At 40.3% G+C, this 22,976-nt stretch overlaps 1 protein-coding gene across 4 annotated transcripts in view; it reads right to left on the reverse strand.

The window, feature by feature from the left end:
- Positions 1–22,976, reverse strand: part of CABCOCO1 (ciliary associated calcium binding coiled-coil 1) — a 54,425-nt gene that overhangs the window by 20,254 nt on the left and 11,195 nt on the right. For all 4 annotated transcript variants that reach the window (XM_081913773.1, XM_081913774.1, XM_081913776.1 and 1 more), the window contains exons 4-5: positions 21,677–21,821; positions 14,514–14,586 (exon numbers count right to left, since the gene is read on the reverse strand). In XM_081913773.1, the coding sequence (XP_081769899.1) occupies positions 14,514–14,586; positions 21,677–21,821 (218 nt within the window). The remainder of the gene's footprint in view (positions 1–14,513; positions 14,587–21,676; positions 21,822–22,976) is intronic.

The raw sequence follows: 22,976 nt of genomic DNA on the forward strand, positions 1-22,976 counted from the left end.
AATTTATAATAAAAATCATCACATAAGATCTCAATCAAACTGAGTCACACTATCAGCTTCCAAGTCAACATGCTGCCTGTAAAGTTGGCAAATTGCCCAGAAAAAAAGTGGGCAGCAGCTGGTGGATTTGATTACCATCTGTAAATCTTCTAATGTGTAAAGGTAAATTGTTTTGTCTCCATCTAGTGATCAATCGCATTTAGGAGAAAAGCTGAGTGGAATTTTAAAATACTAATAATTGGGGAATATCTATTGGGGAATAACTCAAGCATCTTGACTGAAATATGTGTTCTAGGAAAACAACAACTTTATGTATGACACGGACTTTAAAAGGATGGCTTTAAGCAAGTGTGAGCCAAGTCTTCAATATAAAGGGTATTAACTAGATTTCATAAGCTTGCATTTATTTCAATTTCAGCACATTAGAACACAACGCACAGCAAACCGTGAATGGGGAACACTTTATCCCCAAGTTATTGGAGACCAGGGTGCATCCCTATGGTCACTGGGAATGTTCCCTGAGTCGAAACACAGGCATTTTAACCTTAAATTTCATGAAAAAGTGTAACGCTTTTTTCTTCCACCAAGGCCCTGTCAGGTTTCACTCAGACGTATCAAACAGAGGACCAAATAACCCGAGCAACTATAAGAGTGACATGCTAGACTGTCCTTATTTTCTTCTCGTCACAATAAGTTTTCCTTATAGACCTCCTACTCTACTTTCAAGAAGGTTATGTGCAAACTTGGATGTAGGAATTCTTGCGAGTAAGAATGGGCCTGCCTAGGAATCTTGATGTTTGGAGTAGTCAGGGAACAGCATACATGCCTCAGAGCTCAAATCTGACCCACAAGGCCCTAGGTGCTGAGTCCTAAAAGTCAGATACTGATGAGCTCATCACCCAAGAGTGTTTCCTCCATAACAGCTATGGACTGACAGCCCACAGGAATGGAGTTACTTCACTTCAATAGCTCAGCTGATAAAGTAGGACGGGTCTCTCAGTAAATGTGCCTTTTAATCATCAGGCATGAGGGGTTTCTGTTGGGTTGGGGTTGTGTTAGCTGTGGTTTGCGCACTATGGCTTATTGAACCTACCAAGGTAGAAAATGACTAAAACTCACTTTGAATGGTCGGCGACCCTTTTCTGTGACACTTAATGCCATTTTTATACCTTATTTTGAAAGAGACCAAAACTAGTTTTATTTTGAGACCCAAATAAGCCCAATTGGTTGAAAAATATGTGGAACAGGAGGTTTTTTCTAAACTGATGCAGAAATTGCATTAGCCTAAATCGCATGAAATTTGGAATTTTTAAAAAAATTCTCCTAAGCCCAATTTTGGAACCCAAAAAACTTTAAAAATTAATTTGATGTTATCTCGCAGGTATGTACAAACACAAAAATTCTGAACAAAATCTGAGATGTGAGAGCACAGTCGAGTATTAAAATTAGGTGATTTGGCTGGAATGACCTAGATACAATGTCTGAATAAGAATCTAGACCAGGGTTTCCCAAACTTAGGTCTCCAGCTGTTTTCGGACTATAACTCCCATTCTCCCTAGCTTGCAGGACCAGTGGTCAGCATGATGGGAATTGTAGTCCAAAACCAGTTGGAGACCCAAGTTTGGGAAACCCTGATCTAGACCATGTAGCAAGTTATCTCTGCAATCTGTGTTAAGCTTTTAATTGAAGTTTTCCCTGTCCATCTTCAAAGTAAATTGTAGACATATCATTTAAAAGAAATGTTGTGGCTGCTGAAAAAATTGAACATAATGAATGTTTTCTTATGAATGTCTATGAGAACTCTATGATTCACGCATGCAGTAAGCCCCACCAACCAGATATCTTTTAAATAAGACATTTATTTTGATTTACTACAAAAAAATGAATCACTGTAACTGATTTTTTTTAGTATGAGAATGGGTTTCCATATCCAATTCTTTGTTGTACTTGGAAAAAGACATTTACTACTTTGTAAGAAGTTCAGCTAAAGGGACTCTGGTGTAATTGCAATTGTTATACATGCAGTATGACCTCAACTAGTGCACCAACAAAATGTCAGATTTAATCAGAAGCAGATCTACTGCATAAAGGCTGCTTTTATGGAAAATGCGACAGCCCAGTGAGATGCTCAGCTGTGAGAAAAGGGAAAAAATAAGAGTTGATGTGTACCAACAGCAATTGTGCTAATTTATTATAAATTATGAATCCTTTTTTGTGGAAGAAGTAATAATGGATAAGTGTAGCTTTGGGCTAATTTTAATTCTCTCTAAATAAGGATAAGTGATGTTGAAATAACTTAGAAGAAGTAAGAATGCAGAACGCTCCAAAGAGAGCTGTGATTTTGTCCTTGTTCTTAGTGTTTCAGTGCTAGCTACATCATCTTATCCTGCTTCCACGGAAGGGTGCTAGTGATGGAAAGCAAACCTTGCTGTATGAGGAATAGTTTTACTCTCTTTTTGCTACTTAAACAAACAGAGGAGAAAACCAAGAACTATGCCATCTTAAGATCTATCAAATGCTATGTGATAAGAGGCAAAATAGACAAGCTGAAGATGTTTGTGAATGGGAAGAAATGTTGGGGGTAGAGGGGAAAGCTGCCACAAGAAGTTTGGAATTGTATCTGGGCAAATCTGAACAATTATGCAGTTTGTTCTGTATCATTGTGAGAATTCTGCAAAATCATGGATGCGATTAAGATTTAATTGAAGATAAGAGGATGGAATTGGGGAATGCGGAAGGCAAACTTCATTCACTGTTGGTGGATGTGCCCAGAAGCAAAGAAGTATTGGCAAAGTATTGTATATAATATTTCGAAATGTTCCCTTTCCTTACAGCCTAAAGTTTTACTGCCAACTTATTTGAAATATATCGTACCAAAGCGTAGAGAACTATTGTGCCATATGGTTGCTAGTTTTCATTCCACGGTTAATAATTTTATTTCATGAGTTTGTATACCACAGTCATCTCGAAGTGGTGTACAGAAGACCCAAAACAATAAGGCTAAAACGAGTTAAAACTCAAAATCAGAAATCAATTAAAAATTGCCTACTGGAATAAAAACAAGTCTTCAGTAAGTGCCAGACATTCTACAGGGAGGGGGCCTGCCTGACCTCAACTTGAAGGAAGTTACACAAAACTGGGCCCATAGTATTGAGGCCCATGTTACTTTTTGAACTGTAAAAACTACAGGATCAAGCACACATCCTTCATACAGTCTTAAAACCAAAGTGAAAATAAACTGGAACTTTGTGAAAAAGTTAACTGTAGTTACAGTAATGAGCACAACTACTGTTTCTTGTCTCTATTTTGCTCACCAAGGACTGCAGTACAGACTGAGACTTGCCCCTTTACAGATATAGTGGTACCTCGGGTTAAGTACTTAATTCGTTCCGGAGGTCCGTACTTAACCTGAAACTGTTCTTAACCTGAAGCACCACTTTAGCTAATGGGGCCTCCTGCTGCTGCCACACCGCCGGAGCACGATTTCTGTTCTCATCCTGAAGCAAAGTTCTTAACCTGAAGCATTTCTGGTATTTCTGGGTTAGCGGAGTCTGTAACCTGAAGTGTATGTAACCTGAGGTACCACTGTATACCACTATAGCTACACTGTGAGGGATACTGAGTCTCACACAATGCGGTTCCTTAGCGAAAATTATGAGACATGGGAAACTGCTTTGATCCATTTGGACTGTTGCAAAGTGGGGGAACATTTGCTCTGCATACAGAAGGTTCAGTTGCCCACAGGTCCAGGTAGGCAGGCTGGGAATGTCCCCTAACTGAAACCGTGGGGGAGCAGCTACAAGTCAGTGCAGATAATATTGAGTTAGATGGACCAATGGTCTAGCTCCACAATACAGCTACCTAGGTTCCTCTTTGGAAATGTCACAAAATAGTGAGCAAACTTCCATGTTCCCCAGAACAATTTTTCAGGACGGATGCTGAGCAAAACAGAACAGCGGAGTGGGGGAGAAAAAACTGGCAATGTTGGAATCCGCCCAGCGTGAACTTAACCTTTTTTAGCTTCTTTTTCACATCTTCCCCTGTACAAGACATCCAAACTGTAAAAGGGGCTTTGGAAACACTCAAAACGAAAATTTCCAGGACAGATCCCTTACCAGGAAGTTATTTAAAACTCACCAATTCTATTGTTTCCTATTTTTGCAGACAGCTCACAGATTAGTACTTATGGGAGTCGAACTGTTCCCAAAATGACCCTGCTTGGCATCTGTAGTCATTTAGCATAGCTAGCAAGCTGTCTTCTGTCTGCCACCCCCACCCCCTTGAAATCAACCGAAATAGGAGAAATTCAAAACGAGGTCCTAACAGTGAAATGAGATCATCCATAAAATGTTATCACACACTGAAGCTCTTTTAAACAGCACCTCCAACCCCTTGTCATCTTATGCTTAGTTTTAGCTAATACCCAATATTTTGTCATAATCTTGATGCCTCCCTTATCTAAGCATCTGGAGGAGAAAAGGACAGAGTGTGAAGAAAGAGTTGCGAGTGGAGCAGGTAGAGCAGTGGCCCTTTCCCCATCCTGTGGAGCCCATGGGAAATTCAACAAACCTGCTATACCTAGAAACGAGAGTGGAGACTGCAGCTGAATGGGACATAGCTGTGGGAAGTATGAGGAAGTACCTTCCACCTTGGGCCTGCCCATAAAAAACAAATCTAGATTGAGAGACTAGAGTGATGTCCGCTGTTTCCAGGAACTCTTCTTGTTGCGAGACTTTTGTGGGTGAGCTGAGAGTTTGGAACCAGAGGACAAGAGGGAGGTGTGTCAGAAGGCAAATGGATTGATATTGATTTATATATATTAGTAACTTTGTATTGATGCAACGTTTTTATATGTAACTGTGCATTTTTGTAATACTGTAAGTTGTCTATTGTTGCTTCAGTACACTGCTTAGAGATATTTTTAGTATATTAAGCAAGGGGGAAATAATCAATCAATCAATGCATAATATAATTTTATGGATGACCCCAAATCCTGTGCCCTTGTACCAATTCCCCAAACAACATAATTCCCCAAAGCAACATAATTCTACCACTCGTTTGGTGAATCAGTCATTTTTGGAAATAGTTGCAAGTCAGTGACAATACTGGCTGCAATCCTATACCCACTGACCTGGGAGTAAGTCCTGTTGAACTCGAAGAGTCTTATTTCAGACATGTATAATTGTGCTGTTAACTGAGAAACCCACCTGCCATCCCAATATTACATCTTCTCAAGTTAATTTTGTTTCTAAAGATCAGAAGCCCTTTCCTCTAAATGAAATCCCTTTATTGAAGAATCCGAAATACTCACACGTACGCTTCATGAATATTCACAGGGAAAACATAAAAGCATACCCTCTGAACGGAATTTTCATACTGAATCCAAAATGTAGCAAATGAATATAGCCTAACAAAGCATTTTTTTTGCGAGAGATTAAACTTCTTGTTAAACTTGAACAACTGAAATTGCTGATGCCCCATCCTCTTTTCTGTGAAAAGGAGCCGATATGCAGAGCAGGCATTAACAGGCTACTAAATAACTTTTATCCCTACATTTCGCCTTTAGAAATGTTTTTCAAGGCATCACTCTTGTCTTTATCAGACAGAAGCTAGCAACCAAAACAATTCAGCTCCATCTTCTGTTCTTGACCTCGTGAGGGACTCTACCCTGCGAAACAATGTAAATGCTTAAGACTGAAACATTCTACTCTCTTCTCAAATTTAATCACCGATTACTTCCTCCCTTTTATCCAGCTTTTGCAAAGGAGCAGATTTTCTAGACGGAATTTGCATTCTCCATGAATCATGCCTCTTGGTGTACTGACATACAACCCAATGAAAAAAGGTAACATTGCATCTGGGGTAAAGAAAGGTAAAAGGTAAAGGACCCCTGGACAGTTAAGTAGTCAAAGGCGACTATGGGGTTGCGGCACTCATCTCGCTTTTCAGGCCGAGGGAGCCGGTGTTTGTCCACAGACAGCTTTCCGGGTCATGTGGCCAGCATGACTATGCCGCTTCTGGCGCAACGGAACACCTTGACGGAAGCCAGAGTGCACGGAAATGCCATTTACTTTCCCGCAAAACTGGTATATACCAAGTCAGACACATTGGCCCATCTAGCTCAGTATTGCCAACACTGACTGGAAAACTATCCAGGGTTTCAGGCAGAAATCTTTCCCGGCACCTATTTATCTACTTGCACTTGTATGCTTTCAAACTGCTAGGTTAGCAGAAGCTGGGACGGAGCTCAGAAAACGGCAACCATTGTTAAGCTACAGCAAGGCCAAGAAACACAATGCACTAGGAAGGATGGTTAGTATACAAAAACCACAGCATAAAAAAGGGCAGGTTGTTCTTTGGCCAAGTGTGGTCCAGAGGTTTGGCGCAGCCAGCCTTTTATAGGCCAGGGACGGACTGGAATGAAGCCTGATCCACTTCAGTCCTCTCCCAAGCACGGCCCACTCCGACTGTCCAGACTGTCCAGTTTCAAATGCCTGCATTGCAGGTTCTTGGACCAGATGACCCTCAGGGTCCCTTCTAACTCTACGATTCTATTGAATGCCCTTGACATTTATTACCTTCATTGTATTTTGCTTTGTATCCTGCAAGTTGGGCCGAGGGGGGGGGGGGCAGGGGAGAGAGACACGGCAACATAAATCACTCCAGGCAATGATACTATTTTCCATTGTACTGCACTTCAGATTTAAAATATTTTTTAAAAAAAACATTCAAGTTGCATTTGCCAAACATGATTATTCCCTTAGTGCTTATAAGTTTGCTTAATATAAACTGCCTGAAGCTGAAATTAATAAAATCTACCAATGGCTTATTATTATTAGTCAGTGAAGCTTGTGGACCATAACTAACTGGAATCCTATTGTTTTCAGTGTCACAAGCAACTTTAGTTGGCTTTTCCCTCACAATCTCTACGACCATAGCATTAACCCATTTTCAACCACCTCTAAAACATCAACATTTCAGTATTTCTAGATTCATGGCAACAGGACTTTATGCCCAGCTTTGGTAGTGAGATAACCTGCGTCAGGGATAACATGTGTCCCTGTTTGTATTAATTGACAACATTCTGGTTTTTGATACTGTTGATTGTGGTATCCTTCTGGGGCGGGTTTATTTACATTGTTGCTACAGTTCCTCAATCTGGGTTTTAGTGTGTGTTTTAAAACAGTTACTGTATAGATACTATACACTGTATAATATGTTTTTATCATAGTAAACATATAGAGGCTGTAAATGTCTTTGAGACTAAATTAAAGTGATCTGCGAGTCTAATAAATGAAATCAAAACAATCCCAAGCCCATTTTATTATTGAAAAATTATTTTTATTCATGCAATCTTTACTCCCTTTATTAGTTACCTGTCCCACTGAGGATTATTCCCAAACAACAGAAATTCTTCGTTTGGAATGCCAAGTCAAATTTAACCTGTTCTTTTTGCCACTTTAGTGCCATGAGTTGTATTAAATAGTAGCTAGGAAAAGCAGATATAAGACTGAAGCATGCCTTTGACTGTTCCCCCTGTGCAATTAATTCATCCTGAGCATCTCTGAAAGGAGGATGATTTTCTGATTCAGAAGGAATTATAATACCCAGATAGAAGAGTTTTAAGAAACAGAATTATAAGTAAAGTAAGATTCCTGACCCATTGCTCTGGAATGAACGCTTTGTCTTTTTCCAAAGAGTAAATTTCGAAACAAATACAATATCCTCAAGGCACGTATCTGACAGGCATTTTGACGGAAAAGCATTTCCAGGGAGAGCAATAGGAAAGATGTTTCTGAAACTCCCACATGAGGGCACTCTAGTGCCCTCTGGTAAGAAATTTCTGAAGAGCAACTTAATCTTTATGCAGTATCACTTTTTAAACCAATTTCGACTGTACTCAAAATTTAAATGAGCACGTACACACACCTACAGATCTCCAATAACAGAGGCAGGTGAAAGAATAATTCCATTAAATATTCTCTTTGAAGAACAATCATTATGGGTTAATTTAGTCTTTCCTCTATGTAAACGCTTGAAATAGGAATCCAAAATCCTGTAGAGATTCAAAAGCTAACAAGTGGTTTCTATTAGAACAAATGAAGGACCATTAAGGGAACTGCATGAATAACATTGAAGAATTACAATGATAAATGGACACCATGAATAATGCAGTGAGGAAAACTGTGTGAAAATGTTAAACAGGAATTTGAAGAACTTTGGACAAGTGACCTCTTCACCTGCATTTCCCCCGTTTGTATAAAGAAGGAGACCTGAAGAATATGTTCAAGTGCAATAGCAATACTTGCACCATCGAATTCATTATTTTGAATTAAAAATGCACAGCAGCAGCATTCTACCTACCTTAGGGTTCCTTTCTACTCAGAGTTCACCTGAGAGCTATCAATTACAGAAGCCCATCAGTCACAAAATGGTGGTGCCTGTTACAAAATGGCAGCAGATGGAGGCATAATCAGCTGGCAATTACATATATCACCTTTCTACCAATTTATCCACCTTTCAAAATTGCTAAATTGTTTGCTACAGAGTTCTCCATATTGCAAGGAGTTCCGTAGCTCAGCTTTCCTCGAACATGGTCCACTTTACCAAATGTGCTAAGGAAGCCAAGGGACTCAATGCAGAAGAATTTCACCTGTCAACTGCCCAATTACTTATGCAAGATGGCTTTCGGTTGACAAACCCAGCTGATCAATACGGGCCTGCGTATTGGCCAAATTTTGGTAGTGCAGGCCAAGTCTGTGTGCTTCATCAGAATCAAGTCATGGAAGAAAGCAGTCTTTCTTTTTTGGTCAACCTCTTGTTCACCAGCAGCAAGGCCAAGACAGAGGAGCTGACAGATGTGGAGGCCACATCATTCAAGTCGGGAAAGAAATCGGGAGCAAGGAGAGCTCTAGGTGGTCTTCCCAACCCATTTGATTGCATGTCTCCCCACTGCCATACATCTAGTGCCCCAAAACTATTTGAATTAACTACAACACGCTCCATTCTCCTTGACAGACACATCTCTCAATAACAACTTATTATTATTATTTATTCAATTTCTACACAACCCTTCAACAAACAAAAACAATACCTCTCAATTTAAAAGATCATAAATTTTAATTAGCTGAAGTCCTGGGAGAAGAGGAATGTTTCTGCCTGGCACCTAAAGATATGCAACAAAGGAACCAGGTGAGCCTCCCTGGGGAGAGCATTCCACAAATGGGGAGCCACCACAGCAAAGGCCCGTTCTCATGTTGCCAGCTTCCAGCCAGACCTCTCATGGAGGAAGTACATGAAGAAGGGCCTCAGATGTCTATCACAGGGTCTGAGTCAGTTCATATGGGAAGACGCAGTCCTTGAGGTGTTACAGACCTGAGCCATTTAAGGCTTAATAGGTCAAAGCCAGCACTCTGAACTGGTCCAAGAAACCGCCAGTGGAGTCGGGCTAGGATTGGCATTATATGCTCAAACCATCTTGCCCTTGGTGAGCAGAGGTGGAGACAAAATAGCACAGTGTTATTAGCATCCTTTCTGCTTCAGGACGGGCAGTTCAAAACTAGGACACTGGCAATATCATGGTCTCTTGTTTCTCTCTCAGACTGTGTCAACTACAAACACAGGAAAAGTCAGCTCAATTCTGAACTCACTGACCTTTCTATAAAATTCATTTCTTTAATTAGAAGGAAGACAAACATGGAGGAGAGTTTCTGCTCTGAGATTTAAGAGCATGCTCAAAGCGGGTTTGAAACTCATCGGTTTCTACATGCCACTCCTTCTCTTAGCATTGCTAAATGTTTCCATTGTCTTATGTTTTGATTATGCAGTCAGTCCAAACCCTATGCCAAATGTACCCGGATTAACAAACCACAAATATTTAACTCTGAATATTTCTTTCGTTTCAAAGAGCGAGCTCATATTAATAGTCTGTGTTCTCATTGTATATATCTTATCTTTTTTATTGAAATATAAATAATTCCTTAGGTAGAGTTTCATAAATATACAGATGTATATTACAGGGCTAGCCATATGGTAGCAATTTAAATAGTAACACACACTCATTTCCCAGCTGTAGTTATTCAGTGGGTATGACCTCTATTTTCACATTAAATATAACTCATTGCTGGTACAATAATTTTCAGCTAATATGGGAAAATGCCCATTGACTTGCATGTAATTGGATAGCACAATACCAGCTAGCTTACTCTGGAATCACCCACAGCTGTAGGTAAATATAGCTTAGAAGTGAGACTTTGTTATGAGAACAATGCAGAGATTTCTGATATAAAAAGTTAAAAAATGTATTTTCTAGTTTGCAAAGATAATGTATATGCTGAAGTGAATATTTCATAAATGTTGTGAATATTAATACAGAACAATGTGTGTATATCAGAAGGTTTTTTGGGGGGAGGGTGAAATTAGGGTGATCCCAAGATGTGGCTTTATTGTAGAATTAGCATAGCTCATGTACACAAGCTTTTTTTTGTACCCTGCAGATAATCTTATCAAAATGTCAAAATGTATTTGTTTTTACATTAAATCACATATAATCATTTAAAAACGAACCATTATATTTCCATAGTCTTTGATGGTGTGGAAACCAGTTAGAATATTTTGGGGAGAGGTAGCTTATTACGTGGGTGTTCCCTGGGAGGTGTTTATCATCACACTCCAACTTTCATTTACTTCCCAACTAAACACAACCTGGCCATATTGTTTCTGCTCGTCTGAACAATGTTAAGTATGCATATTTCCAGCTGCATGCTAGGCACATCAGTCAACAACCCAGTTCAGAAGATCTCAGTTCATACATTGGGATTAAAAAAATTAATGAAGAGTTCTTGCACAAGAAAAAAGTACCCGATGAAGACTTGTTGAAAGAAACACACTGATAATACCCACAACAACCCAACTTCAGCTTCTAATTTTTCAAACTAACTCCTTCTAAGTAAGGCTTTCTAATCAGCCAATTTGGGGGACGGGGGGAACAACTTTTCCTGTAACAAATTCACATGAACAAGTGATATATTCCAAATGAAATAAAATCAGGGTTGGAGAGAGTCCAAGTATGGTTATACTCAAGACAGAAATAAGTTAATGTAAATAGTTACCATTTTGTGAAGGTAACTCCAGCGTATGATATCGGGTGACTATAAATTTAATGACAGAGAACATGTAATATTATATATAAAAAATTACACACACCCCTTGCAATCTGACTCTATGACATCTCTAAGCCCTGGGCAGAATGCTCTGGAAACTTTTTCTGCTCTTGAGAGTTTGAAAATAAACTCATATCATTGGAACTTGTGCACAGAGGTTTCTGTGGACTGTGTCCAAGGTATGAAATTCCTTCAGAAATCCAGTCAGCTGGGCCGTAAAAGGTTGATTATTCCATCACACTGATTGAAGCAAGAAGGGATAAAACTACATTTACCAACCGCATTATTTTTTATTAGGAAATGTTTCAAAGCAAACACCATTCCAATTTTTTTTAAGGCTTGTTCCATTCAAGAACAGCATGAACATGTAACCATCAAGGCTGCATTTGTAAATGTTCCCAAAACTCCCCCCGCCCCAGGCACGCAGTAATACATCACCCTAAGTAAAATAAATTAGCTGAGCCCCCCCGAAACAGAAAATAATAAAAGCTTCTATGCAATTAATGTCCTAGCAATGTAAACATTTGTTATGAGATCTGACATATGTTAATGGAAATTGCTTTGCTGAATTTCTGCATTCAGCATTCCTCCATTTGTGCTCTGTGAATAAGTAGGCTAAGCCAATGTTATATTAAATAAGCAAATTCTGTACCTGAGACAGAAATGAATGCCAAGGCTCGAAGCAACCATTTCCTGGGCTAGAGGCGGAACAGTTATTATCAGTGTGCAGCGCACTCCTATGCATGTTTACTGAGAAGTAAGTCCCACTGTGTGATTAGGACTACGGCCTACATTTACAATCCATGGGCTCTTTGGATCCCCAGAGGTCTTCTGTATTTACATGCTTAAAATGTCCCAGAAAATATGAAGATGAACCATTTTGTTCCTGCAGTCAACCTGCCCCAACAATTTTTATGAGATTGTCAAATGTCAGTCCAAGAACTAGAATTTGGTCCAGAGACAAAAAATATCAGTAGGGATGTTAAATTACACCTGCTTAAAAGATTGTAAGGCACTGGGAGACAGGGCTGTCAGATAATTCCAGTGAAAATGGAAAAGGAAGTGGAAACTGCTGCAGTTGGCGGGTTTGTCTGTGGTCCAGAATGGAAATCAGTCAAATCACTATGACTGGTGTTCATTCACATTGCTGTTGTTGTTTTAAGTCCGTAAATGAAATGTCATTAATGACTTTCTTGACATTGTTTAGAAGTTTCATTTGCATGGAAATGAATGTCAGTTACATGTGTCACATAATTACAGTGGTACCTCGGGTTTACATATGCTTCAGGTTACATACGCTTCAGGTTACAGACTCTGCTAACTCAGAAATAGTACTTCGGGTTAAGAACTTTGCTTCAGGATGAGAACAGAAATCGTGCTCTGGCGGCCCGGCAGCAGCGGGAGGCCCGCTAAAGTGGTGCTTCAGGTTAAGAACAGTTTCAGGTTAAGAACAGACCTCCGGAACAAATTAAGTACTTAACCCGAGGTACCACTTTTCTTAAGTTATGTAACGTTTGACTTCCGAGGTACAACTGTGCTAATCCAGAGTGTTTGTGCCTTGTGTTGAGCACTTGGGACAGAAACTGGGAATTCTGCCACCCCACTGTCCTGACTGATCTAATGAAGGTCACCTTGGATTTGATGCTGTAGACTCCTAGAATGCTGGTTCTGGGGACTACAAAATTCATGCTTAGGCCACCTTGTTTATGGGGTGGAGTGAGAGCTCATGACTTCACTACTACCATAAAATGCCATCAGCTGAGTACATGTACCAGACCACATTCTTGAATGTGCTTTTCTCAACTGTACAGGTTGTTGACAATTTGAAGTGGGGGCTATATTCCCTTGTACAGCTCAGATAATTTCCAGCTGAGGATCAGTATTTTAGTGACTTTATCCATGGGTGTTGAAGCTACTGAAATGGTTTGCCATAGAGGTTAATGGAATCTGATGGATTCCTGAGGATTCTGGAGGATTTTCTGCCTGATATGGCAGGTGCTCCCCTCAAAGCCCTAGCTGCTCTTTAGTAAAATTAGCCAAATAAGAGACACCGTCCAGATTGGATTTCGGGTCCCCGCCCGCAAAAAAACCCCCACTGGATTTATTTCAATGGCAAATTATTTCTATAAAGCATTCCCTGCTAAACCATTAAAGAAACTTGACTGTTACTGGACAAATGCTACCTGTTGCTAGCTAAATGCCAAGTTATACTTTCTCGCAAGAGTTTGACATTCATAGTCTGACAGTTTTCTTTTGCAATGGCTTTTTTTCTCGTTAGACAAACTGAATTATGATGGTTAGCACTCAGCAGGGCAGTACTGACATTTATTATTTGCTCGCTCCCTTTAAAGCTGCCTTCTCATTGGCTAAAAAATAGTTCAAGCCATAATTTTTAGGAAGAGATCATTTTAAAAGTCTCTGTAGGGGGAGGGAATCATGTGTTTCACGTATTTAAAGTATATGCAGCTTTATCATTTAAAAATAGAAGTGTGGTCCAAAGGTGTGATATGTGAACAGGACAGATCCATGTATGCAGTTGGAGCTCTCTTTGCAATTTCTGCCATATCAGTTCCCACTGCCAAATATATTAGCTGCTCTTAAGAAATGGATTGCCTCCTCTGGTTTTTTACGTTGTATAATTTAGGGAAGAGAACACTGTTGTATTTTTTTTGTTGTATTTGTTTATTTTTACCTGTCTTTATATAACTTGAATAAAAATGTTTAAAAAAAAAAAAAGAAATGGATTGCCTCTTCAGCAGTGGGAGCACCTGTGGCAGAAAAGGCAAGCTGTGCAAGTTCTACTCTCCTATTTGGATTGTGGTCAGTCTCGTGACTAACCACACTAAGGCAGTGATCAAACTGCTGAAGTGAACAGACAAAAGAAGTGGGTAACTGAAAGGGATATGGACAGACAAGAGTGGAAGAGTGGCACATCAGGAATAGTGAGGAATTAGAAATTAACCACTTCTATTATTGAACCTCTTCCACATGCTGATTTATCAATGAAAAGAGTCACATACACATTAGCTTTAAACCTCTACAGACCAGCCCTCAGCCATAAAGCTGTATCTAAAATTCCATACATCTCCCTTATAAATGATGTCAAGGAAGATATTATTGACAAGACAGCAAGAAGTCTAGCCAACAATGGCGTATTTAGTCTTCTAAATTTCAAATTTCTGAGGAGACAGGCATTACTGCATTTCTCCTTTATTCTTTCATCTGCAATTCTATGCTGTTAACACTTGAGCTATTGTGACACAAAGTTGCTTTGAGCTATAGAAAACAGATGCCAGCGAACATGCATTAAAACATTCCACTTAATCAGTTCCAGTCATACAAATTACTTACCTCATCTCCCAACACAATTTCTTCCCTGGGAGTGTAGAAAAGAAATTCATATAGTGTATAATGTTGGAATATGCTGGAAGACAAGAACATTGACACTTCATTATGCGGGGGATGGGGAATCCATTTAGAAAATATATTTTGGGAGGAAACTAGGGCCATTTTGATTCACAAGGAAAACATTGCCCTAGCAAGACGGTACTCTTCTAGCTAGATTTTTGGGAAGTATATCTGGTCCCCCCCCCTACATTTCCATTGTCCCACCATATTCCTGCTTTACAAAATTTTTGTGGGGCAGGTTCTGTCTTTGATTTGTAAATATGTGTGTGGGTTTTTTAAAAAATAGATTTCTTATGGTTTTTGTAATTGGCTTTACTGTATATGCTGTGCTGTACGTTGCTCTGGGTCACTTCTGTAAGTAAAACAACTAAACAACAACAGCAACAGCAACAACAACAATGAATATCAGAACTCAAGAGAGGGCATATTTCCAAGTTTATTTAGAAAGATTCTTCTATACAAACCTAACAAGGAGATCAAAGAATGTATCAAAGGTCATAGTCTCCAATATACTGAAATTTGGAATGTTAGCACAAGTGTTATTTTAAATTAATTCTGATGCTGAGAGACATACCTCACTTTCAAACATTAATTTTTTTTTTTTAGTCTTTGCTGTTTTTCTCGGTGATCAAGTGGTACAAATTGTCTTTTTCTATTATAGCCCATCTGTTTGTGGGTAGGGGACTTATTCTGGTGAGATCACAATGCTAAGAAAAGGTGACTCACGGCCATAGCAACCTGAAAACATTATGACATCAGAGAGTGTGAAAACAGTTGCAGCAGATGCATGGCCAGAAGACTCACTTGGACGTACTGATGGAAGCCATGCAGTCAACAGCAGTCACAGTACGTTTCTGCAATCCTTATTACTGCTCTCTCTGGATGATATAACACAACGCCACGTGTGAATGCTTTCCCTCAAGCACGACTTAAAGAAAAGTTTGATGGGCAAACTTTTCAATAGTGTGCATCAATAGCGGGCATCAGGGACACTGCAGTGTAGTTGGAAATAGCTCGTACCTCTAAGTCAGAGAATGGAACGTACAGCAGAGTTCTAAAGAAACAGTTCCTACTTATCTACTTGCACTTGGACGTGCTTTCGAACTGCTAGGCTGGCAGGAGCTGAGACAGAGCAACGGGAGCTCACCCCGCCGCGGGGATTTGAACCGCCGACCTTCTGATCGGCAAGTCCTAGGCTCTGTGGTTTAACCCACAGTGCCACCCACGTCCCAAAAGGTAGGATAGAACTGCTTTTTTTTTTATTAAGTTTTATTTATTATTATAAAGAACTTCCATGTATATATATTAAAGCCCCTCATGAACTCCTGGTCATAGTTTTTTGTTTTTTGAAAATTACTGCTACAGAAATACTTTATACCTTGGCCATGTCTCTCAGACCGAAGACATGCTCATTTGTGTAACTGAATACACCCTTTTGGATTCAGGGAGGTAAGGAGAATGCATATACGTAGGCCAAATTATTACTGTCCTGGTTCTCAAGGAGCTTCATTGAGCCACATTTCTATCAAATTATGTAGCTTGGACAACATACATATTTCTCCTCCAAAACAGTACAAAATTTCCTTTCCTTTCTTTTTTTAAGGGACACAATGGAATACACTTGGCATTCCTTTCTGCCGTTACTGATGGTTAGACTTTTGGCACGACAAGACAAATGATTACACATGTGAATGAAGTTACAGGGTAGGGCTTTTTATGACACCTTGCAAGGATCTGAAAGTGATTAATGCCAACATATTTCCCCAGCTTAACTGTTTCCTGAAAGAAAATGTCAAGAGATATGTTGATGCTTGCTTGCCTGCCTCCGGAGACAAGATGAAAAAAGGGGGGGAAAGAAAAACACTGTCATCTTTTAGCAGACGTGAAGGCATCATCAGAGCTTCTGTGTGGATTGTGCCTCTATATTCAGGCATTTCTCCTTGTTTTTATTACAGTTCTCAGATGTTTATAACAAAGCTTCCTCCAGGGGAAAAAAAGGTTTTAAGAGCTGAAGCACCAAATACTCATTTTGAGGAAGGAAAAATACCTTTGCTCCATCACTGAAAATATATACAGAAGTACAGCCTTTGCATCCAGCATCCCTGTCAGCTGTTGATGACTTAAGTGTCCTGGCAAAACCCAATGTTGACCTTAAACTCATTTTTGACATTCTGTTCAGCATTAGGGACTCCATTCTAACAGCACATTATTGTGATTCGAGGACCCGATCCCCGCTTGGGGAATAAAGACACGTGGATACAGTATGTAAGGTTAATGGGTAAGGAAAAGGCCACAACTTTATGGATTACAGCATGTGAGAAGGTATTGGCTTAGGCACTGGACCACGGAACATTAGACTCCACCCACTCGGAGAGGGGTGAGCCCAAAGGGGGTTTATTCACCAGAAGGTGGAGCCTGTTGATGCTAATACAACCATAGGCTCTCTCCTGATGTCACCGAGGGTCATGCCATGGCCCCCCGCCACATGGGCATCGGACAGGATCCACAACCACTGGATTCCTTTAGCGGAAAAACCAAAATTGTCGGGGAAGGTGATGGCCACACCTTGCCCCCGAAACACCAACAACACATTCCAATGCCTAACCGCCAAATACCACGAAAGTTGTGACGGTTGCTACGAGGTAGGCGAACAAAACCAAGAGGCCGGGCCAATTTAGCCAATTGGAAAAAACTCCTACCAGGCCCTCTGGTTAAACAGGGTGACCAACCAGAGGTCCATAGCAAAGTCTCAGGAAAAGCTAATCTAAAGGGAGTGGAGGGTGGGTGACTCGAAGAAAATGTGTGTGCAATGGCGGGGATGGCTGGCGCGGCCGCATTTGAACGGCAAGCCACACCCCCGCTGAGCTTCCCTATTGGGTGCCCAACCGGAGAGGGGCGTGGCGCGTCAGCCCTGGAGTTGAAGCAGGGGGCGGAGCGCCCCCTGCATGACGCGGGAATCGTCTTCCGCTCACAACCCCTCCTCTCCGGAAGGGGGAGAAGCTTTTCCCCAATGCAGAAGCAGGCCAGGCCACTGTAGGAAATTAAAATGATGGACCCCAGACTAGGAATTCTGTGATTCTATGCCACCTCTGCAGCTCTAACAGTAAGGTGGCTATGACCTGTTTTAACCTTCCTGAGCACAAATGCAATGAGAAGGAACAGGAATGTTAAAACAGGCCATAGACACCTTACTGTTAGAGCTGCAGAGGTGGAATAGAATCACAGAGTTGTAGAGTTGGAAGGGGGCAGAGGGTCATCTAGTCCAACCCCCTGCAGTACAGGAATCTCCACTAAAGCATCCATGTCAGGCCCAGAACAGGTGCTACTCCACTGCCCTGGTAATCCAGATGCAACTTCTAGTGAAGGAAGGCATGCTGTCTTTCAAGAGACATCTAATCCCAAGCCAGTTCAGGGACTGGCCTGGGATAATTTTCCTGCAGTTTTTTGTTGTTGTTAATTTTTTTATTGATTTTACATTTTCAAAACAAATTTCCAATATCAATACTAAACATTCATTTTTCAATTCCCCCCTCCCTGTTGACTTCCCTCAGTTTCCATTTCTAGTTTATTACATCAAATGATACATTCTGCTGTTTGTATATGGGATAATTTTCCTGCAGTTTGGGATAATTTTCCTGCAGTTTGGCCAGCAAGCAAGCAGCAAGCAAGCAACAAATGGAAGGATGCAAAGTGAGAGAGCTGCTGGGAGTGGTCCACCCCTTTTCTCCCTCAGGAATTTGCTCTTGACCAGTTTTCCTGACTGGAAAAATGCGTCTATCAAGTCTGCTGTTGTATGCAGTTCCCCGTTTCATTGTTCTTTTACAACTCCAAACAGCTTTCACCCTGATATTTATGTTAGGCATTTATGTTCTGTTGGTTTGTTTTTCAAATTGCTAGTTTCGATGTCCGTTTACATCAAACACATTTATTTTGCCAGTATTGTTGTGGCAATGTGTGATTATGTTTCATGTTATGTTTCCATTTTTTATGGCTTGTAATATGTCATAAATTGTGCTTTAACAGGTTGTGAGCCACTTTGTGTGAAGGAAACTGCGAAAGGTGGTCTATATATAAATAAAAAGTGGCAGCTGATTGGGAGCTTCATGCTCAAAAGCAGCATACCTCCAAATACCTGGGAGAGGTTGTTGCCTTTGCATGTGATGTTCCTGGGAGCATTTGTCTTTCAGAGAATGACAGAACTGTTGAGTTGGAAGGGACCCAGGGGATCATCTAGTCCACGGGTGTCAAACACAAGGCCCGCGAGACCTCGTCATGTGGCCCGTGTAGCCACCGCCGGCCGCCAGCCTTCAACTTTTATTCTCGCTTTTTTTTTTTGACACAAGAAAGCCACCTCTTTAGCGCATGCACGGCAGCCTACAAGCCAGAGAACGTCTGCCCTCTAGTGGCGCCGGCCATTCTGCACAGGAAACCTCCACTCTCCACTTGTTTTTATATTGAGCGCATGCCATCCTATGATGTGACAGATCCAATGGCTGCTTGAACCCTTCTCTCCTGTACTGTAAGTCCTACAGATACAACCGGCCCTTTGAGGGTGACCAAACTGCTGATGCGGCCCCCGATGAATTTGAGTTAGACACCCCTGATCTAGTCCAACCCCCCCTGCAATGCAGGAATCTTAACATGACAGATGGCCACCCAACCTCTGCTTAAAAACCTCCAGAGAAGGAGAGTTCACCACCATGGGAGTCTGTTCCACTGTTGAACAACTCTTACTATCAAAAAGTTCATCCTGATATTTAGCCAGAATCTACTTTCTTGTATCTTGAAGTCATTGGTTTGGGTTCTAGCAGGAGAAAACAAGGTTGCTCCATCCTGCATGTGACAGCCCTTTAGAGATTTGAAGATGGCTATTGTATTTCCTCTCAGTCTCCTCTTTACCAGGCTAAACATAATTTCATCAACCATTCCTCATAAAATTTGCTTCCCAGATCCTGTATCATCTTGGTTGCCCTCCTCTGCACACATTCCAGCTTGTCAATATCCTTTTTAGTGGTGCCCAGAACCAGACACAATACTCTAGTTGCAGTTTGACCAAGGCGGAATAGAGCGGGACTATTACAGTTGTGATCCAGCCAGACATTTATTTTGTATTTGCATTAGCCCTGCACCAATGCTAGTATATCTCTGAATAGATGCTTCTTGGGATAAAGTGAACACTTTGTTAATTGCAACTGTTAATGACATTTGATTTCACAAAAGAGGACTGCAACCCCAAGTGGGCAGTTAAGTAAAAAATAAAAAGGGACATTCCCCCCCCCTGAAAATATTAATTTAAGGCACATGCAAATATAATTAAAAAGCCCATCAATTAAAAAAAACAACCTGATGATTAACATGTTATTGTTTTTTAACAAAAAGTGCAAATGTAACAATAAAAGAAAACAAAGAATCAAAAATGTAATAATCTGAACGAAATGTAACAACAAAAATGTAACAACAAAAATGTAAGAAACTGATTAAGATTACACCACTCTCCCACCTAGAAATAAACTTTGTCCCTTGTGCCCTTCCAAAGGAAAAAAAAATCTGATGCTGCCACTGCTTGTACTATAAGAATTAATGCATGAGTTCCCAATCTTTACTCTTTAGTTGTGAACCTCCCAGAAGCTCAGAGCTGATTCAGGGAGGTTTACTACTACAAAGGTTGGGTATCTCCATCTAATCCAATGCACGAAGTAAGTAAAACTGTATACACTCTTGTCTCCTTGTCCCTTGTCCCTGTCTCCTCCTTAAACATAGACTGAATTTAAAATGTGTAATGTCCCCCCATGTTTTATTGGCCAGAAACTGTGGCAAGAATCTGCATAAGAGGTATTAACTAGATGGCGATCCCAGAAGTCTCTTAATATATTTCATTTAGTTTAAGATGAACTTTACAAATAGCTTGCTTATTGACTTTTGCCTTCTGGTGAGATTGCTGTCTATTATCTCACAAAAATATTGGGGGGGGGAGTGTTATATTCACTGTAATATTAACCTTGATAGAGCTAACTTGTAGTTTTTTACTTTCTCCACTCTGCCCTCTTCAGGTAGTTACTGTATTTCCTCTTAGCTCAGTATTTTCTAACCAGTATCTGCCAGTGTGGTTAGATATTTGTTCACCAACTTTATTCCTATCTCTGGAAGAGCAAAGAAAGACTTTGAAGGAACCTGGGTCAAACTAATATTGTTAATACTGCTTACTAGCGTGGCAAGATGAACATACAGTGGATATATTTTTGAAGCTTCAAACATTTTTATTGGGGTTCACAGGCAGGGAACTCATGCCTGACCTGAAGTCAAGCATTTTGTTTTGAACTGTACTGGGAACTCATCATCTGAGAAATGCTGAAATGTAGACGCCAAAACTGAGCTTCAGACAGCTCACCATGATCCAAGACATTTTTTAAAATTGGACATTGCTACTGATCAATGTGAGTAAGGATATAAATATCAGAGAAAAATTGTATGTGAAGTTCTTCCCATCAAGACCTCCTTGACTTTGTGCTTTTTTGTCAATGTTATATGCAACCAAATCATATTTTGTTATCCTGTGAATTTGATATTTTGAAGTAAATTAGTTTTTATTTTTAAAAGGACCTCTTTTTCCCATTTAATTTGGTTTTATATTTTAATGGCTGTATGGTACCTATCAGGACCCTCAGAAAATACAGGTGTATGTCACACAAGTAACCCAAAACATGGTTTATTAGCTGCTGTGGTGTGAGGGCTTATTATTATAATTACTATTATTACTACTAGATTTCTTTTATATCCCACCTTTCCTCTAAGGCGCTGAAAGTGGCATGGATGGCTCTCCCCATTTTATTAACAAAACAATCCTCTGGTGTAGGTTAAGCTGCGACAACCTTGTGAGGTAGGTTGTGCTGCAAGACTAACTGGCCCAAGGTTGCTCACTGACCTACATGGTTGAGCGGCTATTTGAACCCTGGTCTCCCAAGTCCTAATCCAAAACCACTCTGCTTCTCTTATCTACAAGAAGCTATACTTATTCATAAGAGGCATCTATGACATCCGAACACTGTGTGCATTTGGTACGGCAAATCACAGAGTGCTTCTTAACAATGAACATGTAAGATAAATACCTGATCTTCAAATAATTGATTATGGCTTTGGCTTGGTCTACTGTGAAGAACTCAAAGCCACCGCTTTTCTCTGAGTTACGTCGCCCAATTCCAGCCATTGCATTTCTGAGTTCTTGGATGTTATCTTCCAGTGTCATATGCTGAGCTGCAATGCATACCAGAAAAAACCACCACTCTCATTTTTAACACTTTGAAGGTTTTAAATCAAGTGTGGAAAATAAGATCTGACAACTAGTTATTAGCTGGAAAGGCATTATGTCGCAAATCTTTTACGTACAAACAACTAGATAATTCAGCTAGATTTCACCCGGATCTCATGGCTTTCAAAGCTCAATGTATTTGCCACATTATTTCTTAATAATGCACAAGCAATTCTCTGGGCATAATCACTCCTAAATTCACTTGATTGGTGTTCAAGAGATGAATCAGATACTGAACTAAGAGAAGGCAAAAAAATAACCAAGGCAAAATCAGATAATGGCCATTTTCTTCAGGATATTAAAGTGGGGATGAGTGAATTGCCCTGTAAGAATGCACTCTAGTTCGGACTACCAAAGACAGTGAACAATATTGCTATCCCAGAGCATAATCTTTGATGGAGGTCATCTATATCTAAAAATAAATAAATAACTATGCCAGCCTCAAATAGCATGGAATTCCTTGTTAATGTAAACAAGGTGGTTGATTCAGAAAAGCAATTATGAGGCAGCCACCTCTGTAAGAACATCAGGAAGAACCAACTGGGAAAATATTCCCACAAAAGAGCAGATTGTACCTTTGGACTGAGTCTACTGAAAAGAATGTCAAGCTCTTTTTCAGAGAACTGCTTCATATTGCAAACAGACCTGAAAAGCTTTGGCTTTCAAATACTCCCATGTCAAGGTTAGTCTTTATGCACAAAGGTGGCTATAGAAAAGGAGAAAGGAGGAAGCAAAGAAATGTGGGGTGGGGGTGTTTCTGTGTGCAATGGGAAGTTGAAAAAAATGAAGGAGGTGGTAGGGGAAAGGGGGAAAGGTAATCATGGTATGTGCAAAGGGGGGTTCAGAATGAAAGGAGAAGGTATGGAAATGGGGGGGTGATCTGTGTGCAATGGAGAGTTGAGAAAAATAAGAAGAGTGGTGGAGGAAAAAAGGGAGTAAAGGTGAAAATAAGGGTGCAAAGGAGGTTCCAAAAAAAAGTAGGGAGTAGGTGGCATGGAAATAGGGTTGAGCTTGAAACCTGGGACATGAAAGGGTCTGAAGAATAGGAAAGGATGGTGGCTTCATAACTGGGCAGAACGTGGAAAGGATGCTTGGTAGTT

This window comes from Podarcis melisellensis, assembly GCF_964234715.1.
Source record: "Podarcis melisellensis genome assembly, chromosome: 5".
Lineage (NCBI taxonomy): Eukaryota > Metazoa > Chordata > Lepidosauria > Squamata > Lacertidae > Podarcis > Podarcis melisellensis.